Source organism: Protopterus annectens, chromosome 6.part0, assembly GCF_019279795.1.
Source record: "Protopterus annectens isolate FY-2018-M chromosome 6.part0, PAN1.0, whole genome shotgun sequence".
Classification (NCBI taxonomy): Eukaryota; Metazoa; Chordata; order Ceratodontiformes; family Protopteridae; genus Protopterus; species Protopterus annectens.
In genome coordinates this window covers 1,062,027,613-1,062,053,044 of record NC_056737.1, presented here as the reverse complement: position 1 = coordinate 1,062,053,044, position 25,432 = coordinate 1,062,027,613, and the positions used below count along the sequence as shown (strand labels likewise).

At 42.6% G+C, this 25,432-nt stretch overlaps 1 protein-coding gene across 3 annotated transcripts in view; it reads right to left on the bottom strand.

The window, feature by feature from the left end:
- Positions 1-25,432, bottom strand: part of LOC122804679 (exportin-1-like) — an 873,344-nt gene that overhangs the window by 593,142 nt on the left and 254,770 nt on the right. For all 3 annotated transcript variants that reach the window (XM_044074681.1, XM_044074683.1, XM_044074682.1), the window contains exon 8: positions 19,639-19,687. In XM_044074681.1, the coding sequence (XP_043930616.1) occupies positions 19,639-19,687 (49 nt within the window). The remainder of the gene's footprint in view (positions 1-19,638; positions 19,688-25,432) is intronic.

The following is a 25,432-nucleotide window of genomic DNA, read 5'->3' as shown; positions in this document are numbered from 1 at the left end:
TAGAAGAGAACACTCTCTCTACCACCTCAAAGGCAGAGTGTCCTGGGGAGGAGGAAGCCATCGGATCAGAGAAGGCATGCTTTTGGTTTGGTGGCTTCCTGTGACCCGAAGGCACACCACCAGAGGCAGAAGTTGGAACCGAGCTATCGAATTCCAAAGCTCTGTGGAGAAGAGATGGCTCTGACAGCTCCGGAGTCAACTCTTAACACCTCGGATCTTGTAACAATGCTTTGGGTCCAAGAGTTGTGCACTTAGATAAGATATCAGATCCAAAGATAAAACCATCATCGGATCTGAAACAAACAGCATTGGGAGTCTAAGATCCAAGAGTTCTGAAGCTGAAGGATGGATTGGAAAAGGAGCCAACACTGGTGGAGTTGTAGTAGTAAAGATCTCTTGACCCGTGGGGGTAGAAGACAGGAGAATCCCATCTGAATTTGTGTCAAGAGAAACTTCATCACTCTGTCCAGATCAACTTTTGTGAGACTTCTGGAAGAACAGGAAGAAGCTATGGAGGGAGTCCTTGAATGATGGCATCTTTCCAGGAATGGGGATGGGAGCTGAGAGGTTGCAGGATCCAAGGAAGATGCATTTCTAGTCCTAGGTAGTTGTTTAGATTCAGGATGAGCTGGATCCAAAGATCCAGACCTGGTATCTGAAGATCAGATCCAAAGACTTGCCTTTACAATCCAAAGTTTTTCGGGTTTTCTTAAATGGTTACAAAGTTGGATCCAAAGATGACTGAGAGGATACAGGTTGTTCAGCATATCTTTTTCTGATGTCTGTCTTGGAGGTTTGAGCTCCAGTAAGTGATTCTCCAAAGGCTGAAGGAAGAAGGCCCTTTAAGAATAAGTTTATTTTTTCTATTAGTGCTCTGGAATTAAATGCCTAACAAAAGGAGCAGGAAGACTGCAAATGGTCAGGACCAAGCAGTAAACACACAAATCATGGGCATCTGGCAATGGAATTTAATGCCCGTAATTGTCACACTTTTTAAATCCTGATGGTTTATCTGCCATTTTAAACTAGATACTGTGGAAAAATCCACTCTATAGACAAAAAGGGAGTTAGAGCAGAAATAAGGAAGACACATTTTTTTTTATTTATACAGTATATAGAAGGAAAAGGAATCCCAACAATGGTATCACATAGATTACCAAAAATGATGAGGCAGATTACCAGCAACAGTAAACAAGGGCTACCAAAACAGTAAAAAATAGGAAAAAGAACATCCACAAAAATTTACGTTAAACGCATAGATAAAAAGGGAGGATAAAGAGAAGCTTAGTCAGAAAGGAAGTTTTGAAAGAGGTATATGTAGAAAAATAACTTATTTCTTAAACTCTCGAGAGCTGCAGTGATCACGTTTGTACACAATGGCGGAAAACGAGATATGGGTTAAGAGGAGAACTGCTGCATCATGGGTAAGGGAGATGCTCAAGAGCTTGTAGTATCCATGAGCTGTAAGAAAGTGTCCGAGTTGGATCCGGCATGTTGAGTAATGAATGAAAATTGACAATATCATCTCCATTGCTACTCTGCTTCTTAATCTGTTCTAAGGGTTTTATTTGATTGTTACACCCTGCAAACCCAAACTTTTCAATTTTTGTTCAACTTTAGTTTTAAGTACAGTGAGCACTCTATGTATATTATGGATCACAGAAAGTACTTCGGGTGATATTTTTATGTAGTATTCACCTTGTATTTATCCTAAACTCGCAAACATCAACAAATTCTTTCAGAATATCATTCATATATTTTGCTACAAAACTTGAAATTTCTGCATTCTATGACTTATGGTTTTGTACTTGTAATGAAGTGCTTATCAAAAATGCATGTTTACTGCCTTTTCTAGTTCCAGTGGGTTATTTGACAATAGAATTCTGGAGATATATTCTTTTTCTAGTGATCTGTACTCTGCATAGAGTATTTAACAATCTTCACATTTAATTTTCTTGGGAACAACTCAAAGATCTCCATAGGATACCACTTCAGATGATCTAATCTGCCCTGTGAACATTCTCTCGGCTCTGAATCATTGTTGCTGAGTGTCTTCTGCATCATTAGCAGTGTCACAACACACCTCATTTTTATCACAAAGTTCTATTTTCTGCTGTATTTTATTTTTCCTTTGAAATGAGTGAATTAACTTTAACATGCCCTATGTTACACAAATGCCTCTGTCCAAAAAGTACAGTTGTGTACACTTACCATAAATGTAGATGTTCGAGTGTATTCACTGTTGCAGTCATTACATTTGGGTTATCTGCTTGCAGGTAGCCCTCAGCTGGCCTAATTATCAAAGTCTTGGGTCCTGCTTTGGTTGCTGTCTCTTTTTCCATGATGTCAGGTCGTCAGGGGTATAAAGCATGCAGCAGATGCCATTACATCAGTTTTTCTTGCCCCAGATGTCAGGTGCCTCCATAATGGGAAGCAATTATATACAAGATTACACCTCCAATTATAAGCAAATACACCAGAAAGCTTAAATACAGTAAACAAGAAGAGAGGTATAGCAAATAGAAGTCAGGGGGCTGGAGGAAGGGTAACCAGGACTGCAACAGTGAATACACAGGAACATCTACATTCATGGTAAGTGTACACAACTGTACTATGATCTTCGTGTTTCACTGTTGCAGTCATTCCATTTGGGTAGATTCCCAAAGCTAAGGAAGGGAGGAGGCAATTGGAGAGCATTAGGACCAGCTATTAGGCTCTGCAAGACTGCAGTGGCAAATAGGCAAGTGGTAATGCTTGGTGAAGGTATGAACAGAACTCCAGGTAGCAGCTTCTAGAATGTCCCTGGTAGGAACACCTCTGAGAAAGGCTGTTGAAGTGGATGCAGCTCTGGTGCAATGTGATCTTATCCCCTGTGGAGTAGGTTTTCCATGGTGCTTATAGCAGAAATGAATGCAATGGCCTATCCATTTAGAAATTGTTTGCTTTGAAATGGCCTACCCCTCTGCCCCTGCAGCAAAGGCAACTAGAGGCTGTTCAGTTTTTCTGAGAGGCTTAGTCCTGTCCAAATAAAATCTTAGTTGTCTGTGCAGGTCCAAAGAGTGCAGTATTCGTTCTCCTTTGTTCTGTGGATTAGAAAAGAAGGTTGGCAAATGAATGTACTGATTAAGGGCCACACTGGATGCCACCTTGGGCATAAAGGAAGGATTGGTCCTGAGGGACACCCTGTCTGCATGGAAGATGATGAAGGGTTCCACTACCATGAGGGCCTGTAATTCAGACACTCTCCTTGCTGAAGTGATGGCTAGAAGGAAGGCTATTTTCCAAGAAAGGAATTTCAACTCTGCAGTTGCAGCTGGCTCAGCGGGAGGTAGAGTGAGCTTTTCCAATACAAAGTTAAGGTCCCAGGTTGGAGTAGGGGGCTCTCCTGGGTGGTCTTAAATTTTTTGCCCCTCTGAGGAATTGCTTCAGCACTGGGTGAGAGAACAGGGTGGTTCCATATTATAATGTGTTGAAATGGCAGAGGCATGAATTTTAATAGAAGAGAAGGAAAGGCCCTTGTGAAGCATCTTTGTTAAGTATTGAAGAATATGTGGTAAATTGGACACTGTTGTGCCCATTCCCTGAGTCTGGCTCCAGGAACAGAATCTTTTCCACTTTTCAGCATAGGATTTTCTAGTACTAGGCCTCCTTGCCTCCAGAATGACATCCAGCACTTGCTTACTGAGGGATGGTAATGGAGAGCTCAGATAATTAGCCAGGCTGCAAGGTTCAGGGTTTGAAGCTGAGGGCGCAGAATCTGGCCCTCCTGCTGGGACAGCAGGGAAGGAATCAGAGGCAGGTGCCATGGTTCCAGCAGTGACACACTGCGCAAGAGGGGGTACCAGTGTTGGCATGGCCAGTCTGGTGCAATGAGTATTGTCCTTGGTTTGTCCTGTTTGATCTTTAGTAGAACTTTGGAGAGGAGAGGCAGAGGGGGAACGGCATAAATTGAGAGGTTTTTCCAGGTGAAGGACAGGGCATCCACTTTCCAAGCTTGTCTGTGGGGAGTACTTGCACAAAATTTGTCCAATTTGTAGTTCTGAGGGGAGGCAAACAGGTCTATTTCTGGACTCCCCATTTGTTTCTCAACATGTTGAATATCTTTGGTTTCAATTTCCACTCGTGTGGGTCCATGAGATTTCTGCTTAGGTCATCTGCCAGTGAGTTTAACTTGCCTGGCAGGAATTGAGCCTGTAGGTGCACTTGGTACTCAAGGCTGTATTCCACAGAGCCATGACTAGTCTGTAGAGGGGGTATGAGTGGATTCCCCCCTGCTTGTTTACGTACCACATAACAGTGGTGTTGTCTGTTTTCCAATAACTGTCCTGGAAGGATGTGGTCCTCTGAAGGCTGTCAGAGCATACTGTACAGCTAACATTTCTTTTTAATTTATATGCAGGTGCATTTGACTTGGGTTCCATTTGCCCTGAATGCACTGCCCTGCCAAGTGAGCCCCCCATGCATAGTCTGATGCTTCTGTTGATAGGGTTTGGGTGGCAGGGGGTAGAGTGAATGACAGTCCCTTGTTTTGGTGGCAGGCCTCTGCCCACCGAAGGAATTCTGTCTTCATACAAGGGATGATAGGAATCACTGCTTCCCGGTCCTGAGAATGTTGACACCATAGGCTTTTTAGATACCATTGTAGTTTCCTCATATGCAATCTTGCATATGGAATTAGTAGGATGCAAGAGGCCATGAACCTCAGAGCTTGCAGTATTTTCCTTACAGTTAACTGGGTCTTTGTGGCCAGTAATTTGAAGAAGGCTGTCAGATAAAACTTGTATCTCTGGCGTGAGGTAGGCCATCTGGGAAGTTGTGTTCAAGCTTGCTCCCAGGAATACAACTTGTTGGCAGGGTACTAGATGAGATTTCTTTTTGTTTATGGTGTACCCCAGTGAGGTTAGAAGTTTCTTTACAAATGCCAGATGATTTAACAGTATGTCCTGGCTTTCTGCCTGAATTAGACAATTGTCCAGGTATGGGTATATCTGAATATTTCTTTGCCTGCAAAATGCAATGACTGGAGCTAGGCATTATGTGAATACCCTGGGTGCAGTAGATAAGCCAAAGGGCAGTGCAAAGAACTGATAGTGCATATAGCCTGCTCTGAAGCATAGGTATTTTCTGCAAGAATCCCTTATTGGGATGTGCAGGTAAGCTTCCTTTAAATCCAATGTTGCCAACTAGGCATTTTTGCCCAGCATGGGAAGCAGCTGATGAGGAGTTAGCATTTTGAATTTTGGAATTACCAAAAAGGTTTTTTAGGATAGATAGGTCCAGGATAGGATGCTAGGATTTGTCTTTTCTGGGTACCTGGAAAAGTCTGGAGTAAAAACCTTGTCCCCATTCTTCTGCTGGGACAGGTTGAATAGCCCTGATACTTAGAAGAAAGAGGACCTGCTGTTGAGCCTCTGCCCACTGATTTGGGGGTAGGTCTGACCAACCTTTTGGGGTTGGTAAGGTGTGGAAGTGGAATCTGTATCCTTGGGAAACAATATTTAAAACCATTTGTATTGTGTAATGAGTTCCCAGTTTTTTGCATGCAGGGCGATCTTTCCCCCTAAAGGCGCGGTCAGATGAGCAGGGCTTGGAAGGTTTAAGGTTAAGTCATTGTGACAGTTTACTATGGGGGTGTCTTACTACTTCCAGCTTTGGAAGTGGGAGCCCCACACTGCTTAGGCCTGTGAGTACCTTGAGATTGTGGTCTAGGTGGTCTGCTGTTCCTGGATTTGGACTGAGAAGGCCTGGAAGAGACAGGAAAGGACCAATTCTTAGAAGGCCAATGCCCACTAAATAGTACAGTTGTGTACACTTACCATAAATGTAGATGTTCGAGTGTCTTCACTGTTGCAGTCATGACTGTAGGGTTCTCCCCTGCCAGCAGGCAGTCCTCGGTTGGCCAGAATCCCAAAGTCTGGGTCCGGCGTCGGCTGCTCAGCCATGCTCCCTGACGTCAGAGCACCAGGAGTACAAAGCTGACAGCCAACGCCATGTTCTCCAGTTTTTCTTGCCTCAGATGTCAGGTGTTTCAAAATGAGTAAGATCCCATACCCTTTGCAAATACACCTCAAAAGAAGGGTGAAGAAGGGAACCACACAAAGAAAGAAAAAATAAGAGGGGACAGGAGGGAGGGTAACCCAGAATGCAACAGTGAAGACACTCGAACATCTACATTTATGGTAAGTGTACACAACTGTACTATGTTCATCGTGTTTCACTGTTGCAGTCATGACTGTAGGGTAGAATCCCAAAGCAGAATAAAAGGGAGGTGGTCATAAAGTAGAAGGGGTGGCTAAAAGGCCCTGCAAGACAGCAGAAGCAAAGCCTGCCCTAGACTTAGAGTAGAGAGGTAGATTGTAGTGCTTGGAAAAAGTATGCACTGAACTCCAAGTTGCAGCTTCCAAAATGTCTTTGGTAGGAACTCCCCTGAGGAAGGCAGCTGAAGTGGCAGCAGCTCTGGTAGAGTGAGTCCTTATACTCCCTGGGATTTGCTTTCCATGGTGTGAATAGCAAAATCTGATTCCATGAACAATCCATTTAGAAATGGTCTGTTTTGAAATGGCTTTGCCTTGGGAACTTGAAGCATAAGAAACAAACAGTTGCTCTGATTTCCTAATGTCCTTGGTTCTGTCCAGGTAAAAATGTAGTTGTCTGTGTACATCCAAGGAATGCAATATCCTTTCCCCCTTATTTTGAGGACTGGGGGGGGGAGTTGGCAAGTAAATAGTTTGATTTAAAGCCACTTTGGAAACCACTTTAGGCATGAAAGTAGGATTAGTCCTTAAAGACACCTTGTCTTGGTGAAAAATAATATAAGGTTCCACAGCCATGAGAGCTTGCAACTCTGAAACTCTCCTGGCAGAGGTGAGAGCTAACAGGATGGCTGTCTTCCAAGATAAAAACTTGATGTCAGAAGTGGCAGCAGGCTCAAAAGGAGGTAAGGTGAGTTTTTCCAAAACATAGTTGAGATCCCAAGCAGGAATGGGTGGAGATCTAGGGGGCCTTAAGTTCTTAGCTCCTCTGAGAAACTGTCTCATGAGCTGATGGGAAAATATAGGAGGGTCTGTAGTATAATGAGCAGAAATAGCAGAGGCATGGATCTTTATGGAAGAGAACGAGAGACCCTTATGTAAGAGGTCTGTTAGGTAAAGTAAAATCAGAGGAATGTTAGGAATAAGAGGATCTGCATCCTGAGCCTGCATCCAGGAGCAAAATCTTTTCCATTTTCCTGCATAAGATTTTCTAGTGCTAGGACGTCTGGCTTCTAAAATGACATCCATAACCTGCTTGGGTAGAAGAGAATGAATTAAAGACCCCCGGATTAACCAGGCCGCCAGGCTGAGAGTTTTGACATGGGAGTGCAGAACCTGACCCTGGTGTTGGGACAGAAGGTTTGGAGTCTGTGGTAATACCCAAGGGGGCTCCAGACAAAGGTTTTTCAGTGTTGGGTACCAAAACTGTCAAGGCCAATTTGGGGCCAACAAAATTATCATCTTGGGCTTGTTCTGTTTGATCTTTAATAACACCCGTGAAAGAAGAGGTAGAGGCGGGAAGGCATACCCCGAGAGGTTTCTCCAACTGAATGATAGTGCATCCACTTTCCAAGCTAGTTCATGGAATGTCCTGGTGCAAAAAATCTGTAGTTGATGAATGAGGTGGGATGCAAAGAGGTCTATGTGAGGACATCCCCAGACTGCTGTAATCATCCTGAATATTTCGGTGTCCAGCATCCATTCGTGTGGGTCCGACAGGTTTCTGCTCAGACTGTCTGCCAGGAAGTTTTGCTTCCCTGGTAAAAACTGAGCTTGAAGGTCCAGTTTGCAAGCTAGAGCTGTGTTCCATAGATTCATGGCTAGTCTGCAAAGGGGATAGGAATGAGATCCCCCTTGCTTGTTTATGTACCACATAACTGTGGTGTTGTCTGTCTGTATCAGTAGCTGTCCTGGTTGTAGAAGATTCCTGAAAGCCCATAGAGCATTCTGAATGGCTAACATTTCCTTTAAATTGATATGCAGGTGCTTCTGATCCTTTGTCCAAAGGCCCTGCAGACAGTTGCCCTGAATATGGGCTCCCCCATGCATAATCTGAAGCATCCGTGGTTAGTATCTGAGTGGCTGGAGGCAAACTGAAAGGTTTTCCTATGTTCAGAGTACATGCCTTGGACCACCAAAGGAATTCCTTTTGAAGACAAGGCAGGACAGTGATCTGTATGTCCAAACTGTGGCAATGCTGAGACCATACACTTTTTAGGTACCACTGTATTTTCCTTATATGTAGCCTTGCATATGGTACGAGAAGGATGCAGGAGGCCATGTAACCCAAAGCCTGCAGGACTTTCCTTGCAGATAGCTGAGTTAAAGTTGCCAAGGTTTTTGAAAGTTGAAGCCAACTGTAATTGTTTTTCGGATGTCAGAAATGCCATCTGGGTTGTTGTGTTTAGAAGAGCACCTAGAAAGGTTATCTGTTGTGAGGGTATCAAATTTGACTTTTTTATGTTGACAGTGAATCCCAGGAACTTGAGAAGATTTTGAACAAATTCTAGATGCTGGAGTAAGACATCCTTGCTGTCTGCCTGAATAAGACAGTCGTCCAGATAAGGGTAAATCTGAATTCCCTTGAGTCTGCAATAAGCTACTACTGGAGCTAGGCATTTGGTGAAGACCCTGGGTGCAGTAGATAATCCAAAGGGCAGTGCAGAGAATTGATAGTGCCTTGATCCAGCCTTGAACCTGAGGTATTTTCTGCATTCCTGCCTGATGGGAATGTGTAAATATGCCTCCTTCAAATCCACAGTTACCATCCATGCATTTTTGGTCAGCATTGAAAGTAGCTGCTGTAGAGTAAGCATCTTGAATTTTGGTATTTCGAGAAAAGTGTTCAAGACTGACAGATCCAGAATGGGTCTCCATGAATTTTGCTTTCTGGGGACTAGAAAGAGCCTTGAGTAAAAACCTTGTCCCATCTCTGAAAGTGGAACCAGTTCTATGGCTTTCATAGCCAAGAGAGCTTCCACCTGGTTTAAGGCCTCTAACCATTGATGTTTTGGAAGATCCGGCCATCCGCTTGGTCTTGGTAAGGTATGAAAATGGAATTTGTAACCTCTTGAAACCACATCCAGAACCCACTTGTCTTGGGTTATATGAGTCCAATTTAGGTGAAAAAGAGAAAGTTTTCCTCCGAGAGGGGCTTCCAGGCAAGAAGTTCCTGCAGCCCAACAGAGGAAGTCATTGAGCCTGTTTTCTAAGAGCTTGTGACCTGTCCTCTCCTCCCCTAGGGGTGGAAGCAGTCCACTGTCTTGGTCTATAAGAGGCTTGCGTTTGAGGCCTTCCTCGGGAGCGTCTGTATCTACCCCTCTGAGGCCTGTCTGAATTGGGAAAGGACCAATTTTTTGTAGGCCAATTCCTACTAAATCTGGGTGGCTGTACTTGCAAGAAATCTTTAACCGTTGCATGGATTTTGCCTTGTCCTCCATCTTCTTTATCACCTCTTCAGCCTTAGGTCCAAACAAAACATTATGCTCAACGCATCCAATAACTTAGCTTTTACTTGATCTGGCAAATTTTGTTCCTTTAACCAAGCATGCCTTCTAATGACTGTACCAGAGGCAGCAGCCCTACAAGAAGCCTCCAAGGCATCAAATCCACAGTGTAAACCATGCTTCCCAACTTGTTCAGTGGCATGTATTAAATCATGTAATTCCTTATCATCTGCACAGGAGGAAATGGAAGTTAGCTTCTGTTTCAAAACAGACAGAAGAAATTGCTGGTATTTCAGCATATGAAACTGGCAGTTTAAAGCCCTAATAGATAAAGTAGCAGAAGTGTACACCTTCTTGCCCCATCTTTCTAAAGATCTGGAATCCTTCTCAGTGGGAATGGGGTTTTTAGCAGAAGCGGCCTTAACCCCCTTAGGACCCTGAGAAATGGTTTCAGGATCAGCAGTAGGATTCTTGTATAAAAACTGCTGGGAATCAGGAACCCTATAATATCTGTCTGGCTTAACAGGAGCTGGAGGAAAAGATTCAGGAGTTAAGTCAGCCTCCGAAAAAGCATCATCCACAATATCCAAAATAGGGGGGATAGCCAGGGGTCTATGTTGGGGAAGAAGAAGAAAATCCCTAAGTCTTTTCTTAGATTCTGAGTACTCCTGTTCTTCCCAGTGAAAATGTTCCCTCATTTCATGTAGAGTTTCCCCAAAAGAGAAATCCTCAGGGGAAGAAGCTGAAGGAATGGATTCCTCAGCATCAGAATCCTCATAAGGAGGGAAAGAATATTCATGGTCAGAAGAAGAAACTGAAGAAACAGAAGCCTGATCAGAGGAGTCATAATACACTTCCTGCCTTGGCCTTTTATCTGGAGGGGGATGTGAACCCCTAATCATAGTAAGCAAGTCCTCCGCCATCTTAAGTAATTGTTTCTGAGACTTGGGTGCTGGATCAGAAGAGGCCTGGGCTGTAGCCTTTGATTTGGAAGGAGTCTTTGCCTTTGTCTTTGGCTTTGCCTTTATTAAAGATGAGTAGGCCTGAAAACCCCTTCGGAAGCCGGTACCTGCACAGAGGCTCTGTCCCATCCGAAGGAGCGTTATCCGAAGGTCCTGCAACAGAAATATTCAAAGGCCTAGTTGGCTCCTCGTGGGAGTCCGTTTCGGCCATCGGTTCCGAAATGGCCGACGACAGAGGCTGCAAAAGCGCCTCACTGACGGCGGCCAAACCTGAAGCTGACTCTGATTTGGACCTCAGAGGCCTGTCTTTATCCTTGCGTCGTTTGTGAACTCCGGTAGCCGGAACCGAATCCGACGACATTTTGTAATTAAAACGCCTACCGAAGTAATGAAATGCAAAATCGTACCTTTGTTTAATCGTACATTGATTGAATCTAGCACAAAACCGACAACTAGCTACATCGTGGTTAGGGCCCAAGCAAGGAATACAGTAAGAATGAAAATCCTTATGAGGTATTTGCTTCTCACAAGAAATACAATTATTAACTTTTTCTGACATCGGACTGGAGCAAGAAAAAAGTTTCCCCAACGGGGTACTTAGCTTTAAGTAGGAGAAGAAAATCTTCGGACTGAAGTATGTTTAGAAAAAGTTGTCAGGAGTCAGCCGACCAGCAAATGTGAACTGCTATCACCGCATGGCAAGAAAGACTGGAGAACATGGCGTCGGCTGTCAGCTTTGTACTCCTGGCACTCTGACGTCAAGGAGCATGGCTGAGCAGCCGACGCCGAACCCAGACTTTGGGATTCTGGCCAACCGAGGACTGCCTGCCGGCAGGGGAGAACCCTACAGTCATGACTGCAACAGTGAAACACGATGAACATCTGGGAGGGTGTACTTGCAGGAAATCTTTAACAGTCTGCATAGATTTAGCTTTTTTCTCCATCTTTTTAAGAACTTCTTCTGCTTTGTTGCCAAACAGGCGGTCTTGGTTTAAGCGAGTTTCCAGTAATTTGGCTTTAACATGATCTGGCAGAGTTTGCTCCTTAAGCCAAGCATGCCTTCTAAGAACAGACCCAGTAACAGCAGCCCTACAAGATGCCTCTAAGGAGTCAAAGCCACATTGCAAAGTATGTTTACCAACTTGTTCAGCAGAATGCATTAAATCCTGTAATTGTTTATTTTCAGCACAGTCAGGAATCCACATCAATTTCTGTTTAAGTAAACCAATAAGATGCTGCTGGTACTTTAACATATGAAACTGGCAGTTTAAGGCCCTAATGGCCAAAGTAGTATAAGTGTAGTCCTTCTTACCCCATCTGTCCAGGGCCCTGGAATCTCTATCAGAGGAGGTAGGATTTTTGGCAGTAGTAGCCTTAATGCCTTTGGGTCCTTGTGAAATGGTCTCTGGGTCCGCAGTAGGATTCTTAAAGAGGAACTTGTGAGAATCAGGTACTCTGTAATACCTGTCAGGTTTCCTGGGAGCCAGAGATAAGGTGTCTGGGGCCAGGCTAGATTCCAAGAAGGCATCATCTACAATGTGCAGTACAGGGGGATAGTAAAGGCCTGTGTTGAGGCAGGAGTAAGAATTCCCTAAGCCTCTTTTTTGGAGTCAGAGTAATCCTGGCTTTCCCAGCGGAAATGCTCCGTAAGAGTGTGCAAAGTTTCACCAAAAGAGAAATCTTCTGGAGGAGAAGCAGAGGGAATGGAGTCCTCTGCATCGGAATCCTCATACGTAGATAAGGGCAAATCCTGGTCATCAGAAGAAACAGAAATTTCCGAATCCTGATCAGAAGAACCAGAAGGAAAACCAGTTCTAGGTCTCTTAGATGGAGAAGGGTGGCTTCCCTAATTAGAGTAATAAGGTCTTCAGCCATTCTTATCATTTGTTTTTTAGGCATATGGGCCTGACCATGCGGTTTGGATGTCAGTTTTTTAGGCGTGGATTGAGTCTTAGGCCTTGAAGAAGAAGATGGCATCGGTTTGATATGCCAGTCAGTAGGCCTGAATACACCCTCAGAAGCCGGTGCTTGCACAGCGGCTCCGGACCCATCCAAGGTAGAGACATCCGCAGGTTCCATAGTTCAAGAAGCATCTCGTGGCATGCCAGACTCCGAATGGGTCTCAGTAGAGGCCTGCGAATCTGAAGTAGCGGGTATCAGGGGCTGCGAAAGTGCCTCACTGAGTACCGGCGAACTGGCGACTAGCTTAATGGAAGCGTCATCGGCAGCTTTGGACCTATGTGGTCTGCCTCTGTCTTTATCTTTAATTTTTTTCAGAATGTCGGTAGTCGAATGGCTTACTGAAGCCATTTCTGGATAATTGAACCGAGTACTGAAATAATTAGATATGAAAAGGAACTGACGACGAATAGTACGAGGATTGAATAAGGCACAAAACCAACAGCGTGGGACGTCGTGGTCTGGGCCTAAGCAAGGAATGCAGTACGAATGAAAATCTTTATGAGGTATTTACTTTCCACAAGAAATACAATTGTTAACTTTTACTGATAGTTTAGAGCAAGAAAAAGGATCCCCAATGGGGTACTTAGCTTTTTAGAAGACTTCGGTTCTGAAACTCAAAAACAAAAATTTCAGGAGTTGGCCAACCGGCACTTGCGAACTGCTTGTGCTTTGGGCACCGCACGGCAAGAAAGACAGATGTAATGGCGTTGGCTGCATGCTTTATACCCCTGACTACCTGATGTCATGGAAGAAGAGACAGCAACCGACGCAGGACCCAAGACTTTGATAATCAGGCCGGCTGAGGGCTACCTGCAAGCAGATAACCCAAATGTAATGACTGCAACAGTGAAACACGAAGAACATGTGTATGTTTTAGCTGAGTTTGCAAAATGACAGTCTTAAAAAAATACACTGCACATTTTATTTCTTGTACCCACGGCTCAATCAGACATTTCAAATAGGTTCAGTTTCTGCCAAGAAAACAGCAGTAGCATACATGTAGATTTATTCAGCTTGTAGTTTAAACAGAACACCTTCAAAGCACATTCAAACATTGTAGTATATTCTGTACTACAGTTCAGATTACATCTAGCTGTCTTACCTCTAATTCACAGCTTTTGACATCAAAGCTCAGTTTTGCACTCGCACATGACATGAGTAATATTAACATAGTCATTCTGGCTATTTCTGAATTCATTATGGTGGTTAGAAAGCACTGTCACTAATGGAAGTCCTTCAGTGCTCACAAATATTTCAGGTTTTTACTATTCAGTAATTTTAACAACATTAATATTTTGCTGCTTTACTATTTTCCATTTAAGACTTACACTGCGGTGGTGGTGCTGCGGTAGCACTGTCGCATGACAGTAAGATGTTGTCCCGTTCGATTCTCAGCTAGAGCGTCTTCTGTCTGGAGACATGCGTGAATGGGCATACCTTCGTTGAAGGTTGTGCATCAGGGCTGGCAACTCGGCACGTAAAAATGCACTGCCAATCATTAGCGGACCGGAAAAGCCGAAAGGCACAACAACAACAACTGGCAAAATGATTAGAACCTCATTGAAGTATGCAGTTTGATTTTTAGCTCTATAGTATGCCTTTTCAAATCTAAAGTCACAGCATTTATACGGAATGTGGCTTCTGCCTGCTTATTTGCTACTACAAAACATCTTGTTTGCCATGTAATAATCTGCATTTTTGCTTTTGTATTTATTATTTAACATTTCTAGGTTTTGTTTTCACATAATTGCCAAAGTCTCAATTTTAAAGACTTCATGCTATTCAATTATACTTTTAAGTTACATACTCAACAGGTCACTTGCACAGCAAAAATCTATGGATTCTGCAAATGTTAAATCAGCTTCTCTCAAGCACCTAGCGACAGCAGATCATCTCTGATTCCACAGTCTATACTATCCCTTATTAGTGATTCTGTAATGTCACCAAATTCAGTCTTACGTTTCCCAGTTTTAAGTCACTGACATAAGCATCAACAGTCTGATGGACTAGAGCCTGATGATAGCTATAATAGGGCTTGCTACTGCCAAAATATATGGCTTGTCCCCATATGAACTACTCAGTGAAGCCTCAAGACATGTTGGGATCACTGCAGTGCTAGGCTACATGGCTTACTTATGACATACTGTTTAAATCAGAAAAAGTCAGAACAGTGGAAAAACTATGTAACATTCGGCAGCATATCCTTTTAAAATGCTCCTTACAGCATGTCCCAAAGTACAGGTCTCATTTTATTTTCAAGTAGGGTCTAGTCTGATACATTTCATAAGTACCTAGAAATCTGATCCTCCATGACTGGTCCATATCATCACCTTGGAGATGACAGCAGAACTCTGTAATTACAAGTCTGTTCAATTAAGAGTCACTCTTCGTCAGGCACCCATTAGTATGTAGGGCTGGTTGCCTATTTCACATCAAAGTAAGGGGGAAGGTGTTGTTTTCCATATCTTGGGCAGGGAAGCCAGACAAGTTGTTAAGTATGCAGCTTGTCAGAAGCATTACTCCCTGAGCCACTGCATGCCAGGTCAAGGTGATGTTCTTGGATGCAAGGCTTAGCCATTGTCTGCCTGGCTATCATATGCAACTTCTGAAATACATAACGTATGACTCTAATTAGCTCTGGGTTACCTCAGCAATGGAGTTCTGTGCATTACCAGGAAACTCTTTATTGGCAGTTTCTGGCTTAGGTAGATCTTATTAAATACATAAACGTCTGCTAAGGCTAAGGAATGTCCTTGATTGTTTTCATCCATTTTCAAAAAAAAACAATAACTGTTGACCACAGCTCAGAAACAGCAGATGCACATGATCTATCTGATGCTGTTTTGGCCCAAACAAGTACGAATTCTTTCACTTCAGTAGCTTGTAATAGTATCTCTACAGCCATCTTCTTTAACTGTCACCTTCTGACACAGGAAGAGGAAATACCAACACATACAGCCATGTTTTATGGCTCTGAGGTTACACACTGGGTTTCTAAGCACACAGATAAAAATATAGCGGATATAAATGCCTGCAACCTCTAACTGGTGATCCTGTGCAATGAAAGTCAACATAAATTGTAGCATAAGCACATTCTTGTGTTATTTAATGTTATTTGTTTTTCAAGGCATACACCTAGAAAAATGCAATCAACTATATTGATGTCAATCATAAAATAAAGACAAAGAAATAGAAGAAAGAAAAATAAAAATGGAGATTGGGAGGAATAACAAAAGGGAATTAAGTGAAATAAACAATTACCATTAAAGGATGAAATCAAAACTGAGGCCAATCTATACAACATATTCATACATCAATTTAGTTACATTACATTGAAATGGTGGTTGACACGTATTCAGCAAAATTCACTTCCACGATTTGCTGAATACTTAAAGGGCAAAGACGTGGTTGACCAACCACACAATTATGGCTTTTCTCTACTGTAGTGCGATCTTGGAGTTGGTATATTTAGTTGGGGGGGGGTTGGTTTAGCTAGATTTAGTTCCGTTGGGTTGCGGGGCAAGTATTTGTTTGCCCTTTAAGCATTCAGTGAACTGCAGAAGTGAATTTCACTGAATACATGTCAACAAAGTGGTGTTCGCTGTCAAGGTTTTTCGGCGGCGTAATAAAAACCCAAACATCTAGACAGTATGACTATCACAGAGTTAATGGAAATACAGAAAAGGATAAGCCTTCCATTTTTACAATATGTGTCTTTTGGTAGCCATAGTTCTTTTAGCTATTGCAATCTGATTCTATCATATTTAGATAATATATACAACAAACAATTAGAAGTGGAAGGAACATGGTTATGCAATATCAGGTATATCAAGTTCACTGTGTTATACCACCATTTAATAATGTCAAATCTTTCTTACCAGAAGTGATGTAAATCACTCCAGTGCTGATAATAACAGTCACTTTTTGGGTTCATGTTCTACAGTACATGGGATGAATAATGCATTTCACACCGACTCTTATACCGCATCAATACATTACCTATAGACAAATGATTATCAATCACAGTTATAAAATGAGCAACCTCTTCTACCACATAACTGAATCTGCAAAGAATTCTCTGATTTCTGTTTGCCGGGACATATAAATTTTTTTATAATGTGATTTAACAGTTCTATGGATGGTGGAAAGTTTCTTCTAGATCTTCCAAGAAACCACTAATGGTAAATGTGTATACTAAAGCCTTATCCCACTACCCCCCCCCCCAATCTAAGATAGGTACTGTTTTATGAAAGCTGTGTAGTCCAACTACAGAATTAATATTCTGCAGGTATATTAAAATATTACATAAACCTTGACTAGATAACATACATTTCAATTGTAATTGTTTTGGAGATGTTTTTAGGTTTGATTTACCTCATTACATGATGTACCTACTGTTGAGGGAAATGACATTTATTTTCAAGCTTGATTTACAATTTTACATGATTTTCTGAACCACTTCCGCCCATACAAATCTATTTCAAAGCTATTTAGTAGACAGGAGAACATCAGACAATGTGACTAGCATACTGTAGTATCATTAATATAGAGAAAGAGGACCCATGTATTACAGCTCCCTTTTTCAGAAGCAAAAATATATTAGGCAGAGCCAGAGCATAGTCAAATGGGGCTCCTGGCAGGGTACTGGACTACTCTCCCCATACCAATATCCAGTTACTTGGTTATCTCTCTTCAGTTACCATAAAACAGTATTCAGAGTTATCAGTATGCATACGGTTTCTTTCTCTTTTTTTTTTTTGTTTTACTTCTATAATGATCACAGAGATTTAAAACTGTTGCTTCAAATCTTACATCAAAAACACTGACACCCATTTGCTAAACAAAGTAAGTAAAACAGTGTCACACCAAAGACAGACTTAGCATGAGCAACAGTAAACAACTCTTCCCTTGAAAAAAACAGTTATTAAAAATGCATCTGCCAGTCCATTAAATAACAAGACGTGATGGGACTCATCATCAAACACATGTAGTGAAGAGCTAATTAGCATCTGTGTGCAGGACGTAGGAATTTAATGACAAATCTGCAAAGCATTTACTAACAGCTTGGGGCAGCCTACTAGATGCAAGTGTCCCTTTTCACTGGCAGCCAATGATCGGAGGATGGAAGTCACTAAATAATGACATACATTTGAGTTTCAGACTTCAAATCCTTCAGAAAGTGTATGTTAAAACAAGCCCTGTTATTCTAGCAACTTTCTTAAGTTTCTAAGAGCAATATTTAAAATCTGTCCCTAATGTTGGACCTTTGTCCCCCGATTTTGTTGTTTAAGACTTCCTTTGTTTCTTGATCAGCCTGGTTCCTATAAGGGATATGAGTGTAAAGGGATGATTTTAGAATGGTCTAGGTAAGTGGGCTCCAGTTTAATGAATATAGGAGACAGCACATAGTAAGTTCATTGGTCGCAGTTGATGCAGTGCTGAAAACTTTGCATTGCTGCTGTTTTATCCAATGCCCAATATTCAACGGTGTAGATAGGCATACTCAATGTACTGAAATGAATATATTCACTAGCTTAACACTTCTTGCAGAGAGCCCACTTCAATCAGGTCCAATGGAACTGGTGGGTTTTTGCACAGTGCGAAAATAGGGTGTTCCACATTTTGGCTGTTTGTCACACATTGTTAGGGTCTGTGTTCCACAGTGGCCTTTTAAGAGGTTGAGACCTATGATACCAACACTATATATATATATATATATATATATATATATATATACACACACACACACACACACACACACACACACACACACACAACACAGATATCATTAACTGTATGACTTAGTACCTCATAATAAACTTAATGTGATTTTTTTCTTTTCTTTTCTAATGTAATTTTATAATGCTCAATTTTTCTTTATATTGTATGTTGTTTACTCCCAGGTGTTACATGGCCCATCTGGATCACTGTTCTGTCTCAGCTAACAAAATAAACCGACAGTTTCAAATGTATTAAATCAACACAAATCAGTTGTTGTTATACTGTGGTGTCAATAACTCATGCATCGTCACAGAGTTTATCTTATCTGCTTTGTTTGGGAAGAACTGGCACCGTTATTTGGTTCGTGACCACCTCTGACAGAAGCACTGTGGCTGAAGCCTCTAGTCATTTTGTAACATCAAAAGTTTCAATGAAGGAAATCAGACACGACTGACTGATAGACTGGACTTGTATACTCAGAGAATTAATTCAACTAGCAGCCGCGCATTAAACTAAGCAGGCTGAGAAACTTCAGGAATATTACATTGTGAATCCTGTTCTGAGTGGTTACACACTACTGCCTTTTTAAAAGCATTCTGTAAATTTAATGAGCTTGACATATTCATAGAATAAAAAAAAAGTTATTTAAATTGCTGATGGAAGATCTATTGTTTCTTGAGTGCAATAATATACCAGTGTCCACAGCAACATGAAATTACAGCTCCACTCACTTTGAAAACTGTTTCTGCTTCCTGCTAGCAATGGCAGAATCCATGGATCTGTTTGGCACCTACTTCACCTAATCAAAACATGGCAGCAAGCAATGTGACAACACGCTTTACCCACCTCAAACAAAATCAAATTACAACTGTTTTGTTTCATTAATGTTTTACGTCATTAATCATAAACTGAAACTGTTTACTGTACAAAACAGAAAATATTTTTCTTTCTTTTTTTTTTTTTTAGGAGGACAAGCCCCCAAACCTTGTAATTATAAGTACCAACTCTGAAGTCACAGAACAGTGGGCAAGAGTGAACCACTGTACTACTATGCATTGCTAGCTTGTACAATACAAATCAACGAGTTTCTTTGCAATCTATGATCAAACGAAATCAGCAAGAAGCATCTCACGTAAGCCACACACATTGAAGTGCAGGAACTATAGCAGTTAGTACTTAGAAAGGTCTTGAAATTTATGATACTGAAAGCAGCTGAACAGTAAATGAAACACAAAGTTAGAAAGATACCATCTAAAGTGGATGAATGGCAGAAATAATGAATATGCTAAACTTAGAATATTATTACACATTTTAATTTAATTACGAATTCATCTTTTTCATAAGTTTGATTTTCTGGCTATAAAATTATTTCAACTTGTTGGTTTAATTAAGTAACTCACTACTGTACGAGATACACAATACTACTAATGTCAGCAGGATATCACCAGAATATTCTACTGCAAATTATGACGACAGACAACAAACTAAGGAGCAAAACAGAAGCTGTCTACATACCAAAACGGAAATGAAAAGTTCAACGATTTTAGGGATTTCTTCATGCAAGCTGGAAAACAGAGTAAGATATATAAATATAAAACTTATGAAGATAAAGTATGATCACTCGAATTCAGCAAAACATGGGCTTACACAATGTTTAGTCCTTAACATTAGGCAACAACTAAGATCTTTATAATAAAATTATTTTCAGACAATAATGCATTTTAAAGCATGTTAAAAATGCACAAATATGTGAGTAATCATATGCAAATCTTCAAGTCAAAACAAATGTGATCTCGTGTTGCAACACAACAGCTAGTTAAAAAAAGCACACACTGACATTACCTGTTCCAAGTTTAAGGACTACGTTCAATGCTACATTTTCTAGTTATTTCTCCAAAGTGATCTTCCAATAACTGAAAAAACATTTCAGTAAGCTTTACTTCATCAGTACCTTGTAGCACAATTCCTTTCTGTTCTAGGTGACTAGGTAGGATATCCCAAAAGATATTGCCATGCTGAAAAGGGGACAGGTGGAGGAAAATAAAGGATCTACTTTTGAAACCGCCATCAAAGATCTATGTGTATACAATATAATAAGTACTCAAGAAAGCAGAAATACCTGACTTGCATAACACTTCTGAAGTGGGTCCAGCAGTAGAACACATTTCCACCCACTTTATTATAACCAATCAAGGAAGAAAGTGCAGTTGTGTACACTTACCATAAATGTAGATGTTTGAATGTATTCACTGTTGCAGTCATCACTTGTGGGTTATCCCTGCTGAGTAGCCATGGCCTGAATACCAGAATAAACGGTTTCCCTCCTGCGTCGGCTGTCTGGTGTCTGAATCTGACGTCAGGTCATCAGGGCTTTAAAATGAGGCAGCCGACACCAATAACATCAGTTTTTCTTGCCCTCAATAGGTAGGAGCCCCCAAGAAAGAGAAAAAGGGGATGGTGGGAGGGAAACTGGACTGCAAAAGCGAATAAACTCGAACATCTACATTTATGGTAAGTGTACACAACTGTACTCTGTTCTTCATGTTTCACTGCTGCAGTCACCACTTGTGGGAAGTTTCTCAAAGCTGAGAAACAGGATGAAGGGAAGAACGGGAAGGAGCAAGACTCCATGATTGCACCATTTCAAGGGGATGCCAGCATGCCCTGTAGGACTGCAGATACAAAGCCTGCCCTGGTTTTGGAGAAGGCAGACAGCTGGTAGTGTTTGGTGAATATGTGGATGGATGTCCAGGTAGCAGCTTCCAAAATATACTTGATTTGAACCCCTCTCAGGAAGGCAGTGGAAGTAGAGGCTGCCTTAATGGAATGTGATCGGATGGATTTGGGAGGACTCTTTCCATGAAAGGAATAGCAGAAATGGATGCAACGTGAGATCCATTTAGAAAAGATCTGTTTGGATATGGGTTTCTCATCTGCCTCAAGAGCGAAAGAGACCAGGAACTGGTCAAATTTTCTGAATGACTTGGTCCTATCCAGGTAATATCTCAATTGTCTGTGCACATCCAGGGTATGCAAAATTCTTTCCCCTTTATTATGAGGGTTGGGAAAGAAGGTAGGGAGATGGATGGCCTGGATGAGGATAACATTCGCGATCACCTTAGGCATAAAGGAGGGGCTGGTCCTAAGAGACATCCTGTCAGCATGGAAAATGATAAAGGGCTCAGTGGCCATAAGGGCCTGAAGCTCAGAAACTCTCCTGGCTGAGGTGATAGCCAGCAGGAAGGCAGTTTTCCAAGAAAGGTAATTCAGGTCTGCTGAAGCAGCTGGCTCAAAAGGAGGCAAAGTCAGTTTTCCCAGGACAAAGTTTAGATCCCATGCTGGAGCAGGTGGCCTTCTAGGTAGTCTGATGTGGGTCACTCCACTAAGGAACTGATTTAACAGGTGGTGTGAAAATATGGGTAATCCAACTGGATTACAGGCAGAGATAGCCGAGGCATGTATCTTGATGGAGGAGTATGACAATCCCTTTTCTAGGAGCTTTGCCAGGTAATCCAGAACCAATTCCAGACAGGCATGGGCGCTGTTAACACCCTTGCTCTGGCATCAGACAGTAAATCTTTTCCATTTGGCGGAGTAGGATTTTCTGGTGCTGGGCCTTCTGGCCTCCTTAATAATATTTAAAACTTGCCTGCTTAAGGCTGTTGTGTCATCCGTCTTTGGGGTATAAGCTATGCAGATAGCTTGAGTGTGGGGAGGTTTCAATGCAATACCGTTCTATTCTCCTGGTTAGATGGTTTGCTTTGAGAGGCAGGTGCACGGGAGGCTCTTTGGCCAGACAGAGGGGCAAGGGGTACCAGTGCTGTCTGGGCCAGTCTGGAACAATGATAATAGCCTTTGGCCCTTCCTCCCTGATCTTGAGAAATACCCTGGGAATCAGGGGCAAGGGAGGGAATGCGTACACAAACAGGTTACCCCAGTGGAAGGAGAGGGTGTCCACCCTCTATGCTTTTGGATGGAACTCTATGGAGCAGAACTTGGTTAGCTGGTGGTTCTCTGTGGTTGTAAAAAGGTCTATGTCTGTGTTTCCCTAGTTTTGCCTGATGTTGAGAAAGGTCCCGTTGTGCAGCTGCCACTCGTGGGGATCCGGGAGGCTTCTACTTAACTGGTCTGCCAGGGTGTTCTGTTTCCCTGGGATATACTGAGCTATCAGATGCAGTCCCGGACTTGAGGCTGACTGCAAGATTTGCATAGCTAAGCGACACAGGGGGTTGGAGTGAGTGCCCCCCTGCTTGTTGATGTACCACATTACTGTTGTGTTGTTGGTCTTGATTAAGAGCACTCTTGGTGTCAGGTGATCCTTGAAAGCTAGGATTGCCCTGTACACCTCCAGCATTTCTTTTAGGTTGATATGGAGACTCTGAACCTATTGTTCCCAAATGCCCTGAGTGCACCTAGTTCCTCGTGTGCCCCCTAGGCCATGTCTGAAGTGTTTGTGGTGATGGTCTGGCCCTGGGGAAGAGTGATGAAGAGTAGACCCTTGTTCAGGGTACACCCCTCTGCCCAGTGTAGGAGCTCCTTCTTTAAGCAAGGAATCAGGGGCAGCTGGTGTTCCACTGACTGTGAGTGTTGGCACCAAAGGTTCCTGAGATACCATTGCAGTTTCCTCATGTGCAGTCTGGCTAGGGATACCAACAGGAAGCATGAGGCCATGCATCCCAGCACCTGCAGGAATTTTCTTGCTGTGAGGTGGGTCCTGCAGGCCAGCTGTGAAAAGTAAGAGGACAGGAAGCTCTGCTTCTTGGGAGGGAGGGAGGCTGTTTGTGTTGATGTGTCCAGTAGAGCTCCCAGGAAGGTTAATCTTCTTGTGGGGTGAATTTGGGACTTCTCTCGGCTGATTGTGAATCCCATGGAGGTTAATAGAGTCTTTCCTTGGTGTCTGCCTGGATGAAGCAGTCGTCCTGGTAGAGATAAATCTGTATACCCTTCTGTCTGAAAAAAGGCAATGACAGGGGCCAGGCACTTGGTAAAGACTCTGGGAGATGTAGATAAACCAAAGGGCAGAGCAGAGAACTGAAAGTGTTCTGATGCTGCTCTGAAGTGCAGGAAACTCCTGCAGGACTTCCTTACAGGGATATAGAGGTAGGCATCCTTCAGATATAGGGTCACTAGCCAAGCATGTGGTATCAGCATTGGCAAAACCTTGTGTAGGGTCAGCATTTTGAATTTTCGGACCAGGAGGGACAGATTCAGAGTGAATAGGTCGAGAATAGGGTGCCAGGTGCCCTCCTTTCTGAGTACCAGGAACAGTCTGGAATAAAACCCTTTTCTAGCATGTACCTTTGGTACAGGTTCCATGGCACCTTGGGCACAAAGCCTTTGGATCTGGCAGACTACCTCTTCCCTCTGATTTGCTGGTACATCCGGGAAACCTAAATATCTGGGGTTTTCCTTGAAAGAGGATCTGTACCCACTGGTAAACTTTTTCAGGACCCATACATCTGAGGTGATGGCCTGGCAATTCTCTAGGAAGAGGGAAAGTCTTCCTCCTAGTCTCTCTGGGGGGATGGAGGGGAGATAGTCATTGTGAGTCCTTAGAGAAGGGAGTGGGCTTACAGCTCCCTTGCCTAGGCGTTGCAGTGGTCCATTGTCTGGATCTCTGTTGGCTTTGTAACTGGTGCCTAGAAGACCTGTCCCTGTGCCCCTTCCTTTGCACAGGTTTTGTTTGGGTAGGAAAGGACCACTGCTTTGTGGGGAAGTTCCTACCGAACCTGGGAGGCTGTACCTGCAAAAAATCCTTTTCCTTATCTTTCTTCTTTCTTGGAACTTCCGACTGATGTCATTTAGTGGTGAGAAATACTCTTGCTGAAGTGTATAGCTACAATTACATCCCTTCTCCTAATAGTCCCAGCACTAAACAGAGCACAGAACCGACATCCGGGGATGTCGTAGTCTGAGCCTAGGTAGGTGATGCACAGGGTATGAAAGTCTCAGTGTGGGATCTGTTTCCACAACTGAGACAATTACTGACTTTCTCTGACATCGGATAAAAGCAAGAAAAGGTTCCCCAATGGGGTACTTGGTTTCAGATGGTTACTCCCTCACTCTGGCAATGGCCGACTGATGCACTCGTGAACTGCTTCTGCTTTGGGCTCCATGGCAAGAAAGACTGATGTAATGGTGTTGGCTGCCTCATTTTATAGCCCTGACGACCTGACATGAGCCTCAGTCACCAGTCAACTGACGCAGTAGAGAAACCCTTTACTCTGGTATTCGGGCCAGCTGAGGGCTACTCAGCAGGGATAACCCACAAGTGATGACTGCAACAGTGAAACACGAAGAACATCAAGCAAGCATTTGCAACAAAGTGCTCAACAAAGTATAGAATGCACCTGGGTCACCATAAACCTGTGGTAAAATATCAACTGGGAGAAGTAAAACTAATAGTAAGAGAGCAGGGAAAGGATCTGGGGATGCTGATCACACCTGGACTGGATTACCTAGAACAAAGGGAGAGGGTAGTGGAAGCAGCAAGCAGAATGTCTGGTTGTATCCTCAGGAGGAGATAAACAGAGGGAAGGAGTTAATATATCCACTCTGCAAGGCCTTGGTCAAGCCATACCTTGAGTACTGTAGGCAGTTCTGGAAAGCCATATAACGAAAAGGACATCAAGCTGTGAGAAAACGTCAGAGGAAAGCTGCTAGAAACATCTGTGGGTTAGTGGGTAAGGAATATGACCAGAGGCTACAGCAGCTAGAGCTCTTCTCAACTGAGGCCAGAAGCGCCAGGGGAAATATGATATAAATGAAAAAGAGCATGTTAGAGAGATGTGAAGGGATCATTATGAAGAGGGAAAAAAAAGGAGATAGTATGGAGCAGATGCAGCAGACTGCACAGACTAAACAGGTTTCTGAAAGTGTATTTTCACTGTAAGGGTTGTGGAATTAGGGAAGAGACTAACAGAAATGGTGGTAGAGAAGGAATGCACAGAGACATTCAATAAGGCATGGAACAAGTGGAAAAAGGTAAACAGAGAGAGAAAGGTAGAGATGGAGGTCTGACAGTTAGCAGAAACTAACATTATGAGATGTTAATGATCTGCTTTTTGTAGTCCAGGGTTTGATTCCCTCAGCTTCCATTTGTCTACTGTGTGATTTTGAGTAATTCACTTAACCAGATACTACTCCGGATCAATTGAGAACTTGGCTCATATACCGAATAACTACAAATTAATCTATGGACCTTTGAGAGGAAGTAGAATGTTAGATGAGAGAGGCCATTAAGCAAATTTAAGGTCAAATCCCTATGAAAAAAGAACGTTTGTTTCTCGACTCTCAAGTCCAAGCAATA